Source organism: Antrostomus carolinensis, unplaced genomic scaffold (assembly GCF_000700745.2).
Source record: "Antrostomus carolinensis isolate BGI_N321 unplaced genomic scaffold, ASM70074v2 scaffold27029, whole genome shotgun sequence".
NCBI lineage: Eukaryota > Metazoa > Chordata > Aves > Caprimulgiformes > Caprimulgidae > Antrostomus > Antrostomus carolinensis.
The window spans coordinates 24272-30663 of record NW_010339641.1 but is presented as its reverse complement, the minus strand read 5'-3'; the positions used below and the strand labels follow the sequence as shown (position 1 = coordinate 30663).

The 6392-nt window shown below is 41.9% G+C and overlaps 1 protein-coding gene across 1 annotated transcript in view; it reads left to right on the top strand.

Moving 5' to 3' along the window:
• The first annotated feature begins 1364 nt into the window (after positions 1-1364).
• Positions 1365-6392, top strand: part of LOC104531127 (low-density lipoprotein receptor-related protein 3-like) — a 22776-nt gene continuing 17748 nt past the window's right edge. Inside the window, 3 exon segments of the mRNA XM_010175923.2 lie at positions 1365-1405; positions 1407-1435; positions 4631-4678. Coding sequence (XP_010174225.2) covers positions 1365-1405; positions 1407-1435; positions 4631-4678 — 118 coding nt within the window.

Genomic DNA, 6392 nt, shown 5'->3' with positions numbered 1-6392 from the left:
GCTCGGTCGCGTTTCTCGCCCGCCTGTCACTTCTCTGAGTGCCAGGGTGGAAAAGCATCCATCCCCCCCGTTCTCTGCCATGTTCGGCTCTCCTCCCTGCCTTCTGCTTGCAGCACTCGCTCTCCGCTCTGCCTCGCAGCAGGTGTTAAGTTATGGCAACGTGATGAAGCGTGTTGCTGGTTTCCAGTCTGTCAGCCCTTTCTTTCAGGGAAGATGGTTTTTGTCAGGGAGAAGCGTTGGCGCCTGTGACTGGAACGAGCGAGCAAAGGCCCGGCGTGTTTGACGGGGACACGTAGAAATTGGGGGTTACTCGAGCCGACTGCTCCGCTCCCCGGTGCTGCCCGAAGGCTCCGGCAGAGCAGCGTGGTCGGAAGCTCTGCACGGCTCAGCCATGCTGGGGCTGCTCTCAGCTCTCCTGACCGTTACTGGTAAACTGGTACAGCTCCTTCAACTACAATGTGCTAAACCCACAGCTATAAGTGGATTAGAGTTCATTTTTAATAACCCCAGATGACAGTTATTGTTTGTCACATAAATGATCAGAAATGGGTGTCTCTTGATCTGTTTCTGTAAAAGTTTTTTTTTTTTTTTTAACATCAGTGCTTGCTTAGAAAAATGTAGGAAGTTAAAGTTTAAAAGCTGCTCTGGTTACTTCAAATGTATCTATTTTAATTAACGGAAGTGCAATGTAAAAAGCTGTCTACACTACAGAACAGTTTGAACATCCGCCCTAGCTAGTATGATGTTTTTTTTGCAGAGACTTAAAGGGATGTAGAGATGTGCTCAGCACGAGGATAATGTCTGTGTTTATTTAAAGTTAGAGAAAGATACAAGTTTCCACCATATCTCTGAATTTCTTGGGTTTTTTTGTGGCCCAAACAGACTTTTGTTAAGGCTTTTGTTAACAGAAATAGCACAATTAATATTAAAATTACTGATAAGATAATAAAAGATTATGTAAACTCCAGTGAGTTTACATAAGTGAACAAAAGTGAGAACATTTCTTGTGTGTAACTCCAGGTGGAAAGTTTAGTAGATTTCTGCTTTCTGTGACTTCTAGAATTTCACTGTCTGGCTCGTCTTTTCAGCTGGAATGTTTTATTCCTATTCTTTGCACAACTGACAGTAGTGGAAGCTCAGAAACACAAGAGGTGGGAAGCTTGTCAGGTATTCTGCTTCAGGGAACCCATATGAATATAATGCTGCTGCTTTAATGATTTCTGTATTGTACTTCCTGCTTGTCTGTCTTGTCCTTTGGTCTTTATTTTTGGTTCTTGCTTCTTGCCATTCTTTTCTTTTAGTTTCTGTTTTCCCATAGGCTCTGTGTGGTGGTTGGTGTCTGTATCAATGTACTGCCACTGACCATGGCTGAATGTGACCTCGGCTGCAAACTGCTGCTCCAGACTGGAACTGGGTTTTTTGCAACTGTTCTTTCATGAGACCATTTTGTTTCTCATTCTTGAGAAATTCTGGAGGACATAGAAAGTTATCAAATAGGAAGTAATCAAAACAGCAAAGCTGATGTCTCTCCTGGTTGTGGGAAAAGCCTGGTAGCTGTCATTTGGTTCGGAGGTGCCAAGATGTAAATTTCCCTTTTGATCCCAGTAACCGCTTTCCCAGCTGAAAACCTCGCCCTGGGAATTATTTAGCAATCCAAATGAATGGCACAGTAAGTTTCCTTCACAGAGTTCAAGCCAAATGAACCGCTTCTGTTTTTTTCTGGCTTTCCCATAACTCTGCCCAACAGTTAAGAAAAAGGGCACCTAGAAAACTTTATAACATACCCCTAGTCTGTCACCTGTTCTTATTTTGGCAAAATTTTGTTTTGACAAGAGGCAAGAAAACTAGCAGGGAATGGCTGTTCTTTCTTTTGGGCCTCTGACACTTTTGAGAGCTGAGTGCTTCAGAAAATGCTGGTTTACAGCTCTTGTGGTTTGATTTGTCGGTCTCAAGTGAGACCGAAAGTGAGGAGAAGAGATACTGGAAACTCTAAGCTTATTCATTTGTTGGGGAAAGTACCTAGTGTGAAACTTAGACTTTATTTTTAAAAACCGTTCTTGACTGCTGACTTCTTAGTGTGAAAGAGTTTGAAAATGAGAGCGAAGAACTTGCAGCAGCAGCCAATGGATGTTTTACGTTTGCAGAGGTAAAAGAGCATTTTTGGGGGTATCTGCCAGGCCTGGTGTGCGAAACTGCCTATAACTCTGTCCTCCTGATAGCAAACTGGGACTGTCTAACAGTCCTCAGAAGAAAGTAACGTGGATCTGAGTCAGCTCATTCCACTCTATCATGCCCCTTGTCTTCATGCTATTTATTTCCATTTAAAGGACATAGGGGCCCCTCATCAGCCGTGTGAGGGAACCTCTGCTTGGGAGCTCATGTTCTGTTCTGGCTGTTGGGAAGATTCAAGTAGGAAACATGAAAAAAGATTGTAGAATGGTAGTACAGACCCAGGCGTTTCCATACAGGGCATCTTCAAACACTGCATTCAGTTGTGGTGGTAATACTTATGCAGAGTATATTCATGTCCTTTCTTTGGAGCAAAACAAAATTTTCATGAAATTAAATTTGTGACTTAATCACTAGTTAGTTTCTTCTCAGTCTTTGTGACTGTATTACTATGGTTACAGGAATAGTGGTGCTTTAATACTGTAAGAGAAAATGTTGTGTCTCCATGCTTGCTGTGATCCAAGGTTTGTCCCAAACAGACGTGCTGCTCTGCCACAGAGCAAGAGCTAACGGAGCAGAGTTGTTTCCTGGTGCAGGATGGTTGTGTTGCTCCCAGGTACGCTTACTGACCCATTGGAGCGAGCTAGCGCCGTGAAACAAAGGAAATAATTACATGGCATGTTCATGTTGTTATGATCATATAACAAATGTTACTGTACGTTAATTATGTAATAAAATCAGTGTTGTTAAGGCCTTTTGAACATCGTGTTGATGCTTATTAGCACAAACCTGCAGCTCAGGCCTGTTTCTTCTCAAGCCACAGCATATGTACAGTGCTATTTAGTTGCCCTCCTTCCCTTGTGTGCTACTAAAAGTTCAGTCCTGCAACCCCTTAGAAGGAGAGAGAAGTTGCTGCCCTTGCTCTGTGGTAGTACCCTGGAGTCCTCTGTGGTGGGTGACACCAGGAGCAGTTGTTCTCTCTGGTTTGCAGGGCCTGGCCCCAGCCTGAGGTCTGTAGCAGTCTGTGCGCCTGCTGAAATTGCTGTCTGCATTTAGCTCTTGGAGCTCTGGCTTCAGGAAGGAGAAACTCCAAACTGTGGACATCCAGACACCAAGGAAGGACTGCTGTAGGCATCTGGGCTGCTGCAGTCTGGTGATAGTTCAGATCCACCATTGACTGAAAAGCGTGACTGGGCTTGTACTGGCAAGCTAAGGGATCTTTTTTAGCTTTTCTGTTTCCACCTCTTTAGTGCTGGGTGCTTTTTTCCTCTTGGGCTGGTTTAAGTTATACCAGAAGGTGCTCGGGGCAAAGGTCATTGTTCTGTGAGGTGTTTGGATGTGTTGAAGACAATGGGGGCCCACGCTCCTACATGTTACCCTGAGACATAAATAGTGTTAATTGTCAGCAGCTTCCCAAGTGACTGTTGGGAACAGGGACAGTTCCTCTTCCTCTCTTCTTCTATTGTTCATTTGTTAATGATGTTTTTTACTAAACGCTTGCCAACAGATTGACTATAAAAAGATTTAGGACTTAACACATGCAAAATAAAGCCAAAATGAGTGCTTGGGCTGGGATGTTGTAAATTAAGTTTTCGTAACCTTTTAAACCTTTCTAATTCTTTTAAACATTTGTCATTTTATTAATAGGCTGTCTTTGTAGATTATAGAATGCTGCTAAAATGAGAGCAGATAGTGAAATATGCTGTAATTGTTAGAGAAGTGCCTTAAAGAATGTATGGGGAAACTAATATGGAACTACATGTTAACACTGACCTCTGGAGCAACAATGACACAGGAGAAATTTTTTTTGGCAATAACTACTCTTACCAGATCACTCTAATGGTGTATACTGTGAGAGGAGACTTCTGAGAAAGTGAAGAGTATTTGGAAACTAATTTGCAAGTCAGATGTGTGTTGCAAGCATCACCTCATCCTGTTTTGATTTTACCAGTAGACCTTTTTGAAAACTTCATTGCCTTTGATTAGTCAAGGTAATCATGTTAGCTTTAGTGGTTTATTTTAAAGGTGACATTTACCTGGGAGGAACAAACTTTGCTTTATGTAGGGGAGACATATTTAAAGGTAATAATCCCATTAGTTATTTTCCAGCATTAAAGCAGGTAAAGTGACTAGCTGTGATGATGAATGTTTTAGTGTAATTGTTCTTCTGTCTTCCCCAATTAAAAAGAAGACAACCTAGAACAGATTGGCAGTTGTTTCTTTTGGTAGCATATTTGACAGATACTAAACTAATATTGTGTTTTGACTTTTTTTTTTTTTGTAGCTACAGTGAAGGATAATAGTTGATGACATGACTTGCGTTATCTAAGCAGAGTTCTTGTTGTAAGACTGGAATGCGTTTATAACAACACCCCAGCAAACACCTAGAAATGGTTAACTACTGACTGCCATCCTGTGCCACTGGAACCTGTATCAACATTATTTTTCTGTCTTTACACAGTGAATCTCTTCCTGACTGGGAAAATAGAAAGTGCTGTTACCTCATTAGGTAAGACCTACTTTTCTTATTTGTATTTACTGTTCTTTTGAGTTGTTACCGTTTCTTCCCCAACAAAGAGATCTTTTGACAAAACAGTATGATCTTTGTTTGAGAGAGAGTAACAATAACACTTTAGGAAGTTTAGTACTTCTAAGTCTTCCTGGGATTATAGACTCTATCAATGTTGCTGTGCTAGGAAAAAATCACAAGCTTGAGGCTAAGGTCATAGTACATGCTGACATGTTCAGGGGAAAACTATGTTTAGGAAATGTGCCTGGGAATACGAAGCCAGGGACAGTGGCCCATTCCCGGGGGAGCTAATACAAAAATGTTAAAAATGCCTCATGAATGTCAAAGTGGAAATTCAACTAGAATCACAGCACTTAGTGTAATTTCCTCCTCTATAGCAGTACTGTGACTTACTGACATTATGGGAACATTGCAATCAGAGTCCTCTTAGTGATAAGGGCCCTCTTGTGCCTGTCAATCCACAGTCACTTTGGTAGGCACACTTTATGCCCAAAGAGGTTGCAACTTAAATTAAAACAGAAAAAACAAATAAGGGAAACAGGAGGAAAGGAAATGGAAAAACACAAAAAATAATTCTAAGGCAGTGGGCTGGTTAATGTGAGAGCTTGAGCATTCAAGTCAACATGAGGGTTTGAGAGGTTTAAATCAGGAAAAGGTAGTAATTGTATTATTAGGTAACTTCCTTAAATTTAGTTTAGGGGAAGTGTGGATGAACCATATAGGACGTGTTGTTTGCAACGTGGTATTTCCATTCTTTCACTGGAAAAAATCCAGAATGTCATCTGTGTCCTAGTCTGTTCTGCCTGGATGGTTCTTTGGCTTTTGGAGGAGTTTGCCATCCATTGGCTGTATGGTAGATGAGTTTACAAAGTGTAACTTGAGTAATTATACAGTGACCAGCCTAGACTAGATACTCTCCTGGCCTGAGATATGTAGTGCTTCATCCAGTTGGCTCTACTGCTTTCCAGTGTTGTTCTTTTGCTAGAAATAGAGAGTTGTAACATTTAGCTTTCTTTCAAGTATGCTGAAAACCTCAGAGTACTGTAGCCTTCGTGTTTTCTTGTCTCGATATAGTTTTGAGTTACTTTGTCTTCTGACAGCATAACTGGAGCAGGGGAAAAATGATCATAAAAGGTCATTGCAATAGTGTGATCTATGTGTAGCTTCTCTTACTTTTGCATTGGAAGACAACAGGTTAGGATAGTCCAATCATAAGGCAGATGACCCTGCCAGGAGTAGTCTTGCAGGAGATGTTCCTTAGGAGCCCTGATAAAAGTTGTAAGGCATGCTTGCTGTCCTAAACACACCCTGACAAAGCAGCTTATTACAGAGTTAATCTCTATGATCAGGTAGAGAGCAGTTTCTCTTCAGAAAGTGAGTAACAGCAGAAATAATGAGTTCTGGAGAATGCGGGTCAAACCACCATCTGGGCTGTATTTGTACAAGGACTTTAAGCCAGAAAAGCTGCTGCTGCTGACAGGGAGCAGTCCACCCCTGAGCCCCCTTCCCTGGGCTTGCAATGAGCCAGTTCAGCCTGTTGATCCAATGGAGCACCAGCTGAGGTTTTGTCAGACCAGTGAGCTGAACCCTTGGGCTGTGCCTTTGCCGGTTCTGATCCCGTGGGCAGAAGCAGCCTGCTGTAGGCTGGATGAAGTGAAGGGAAGCCTTAACTCCTTTTTTTTTTTTTTTTTTT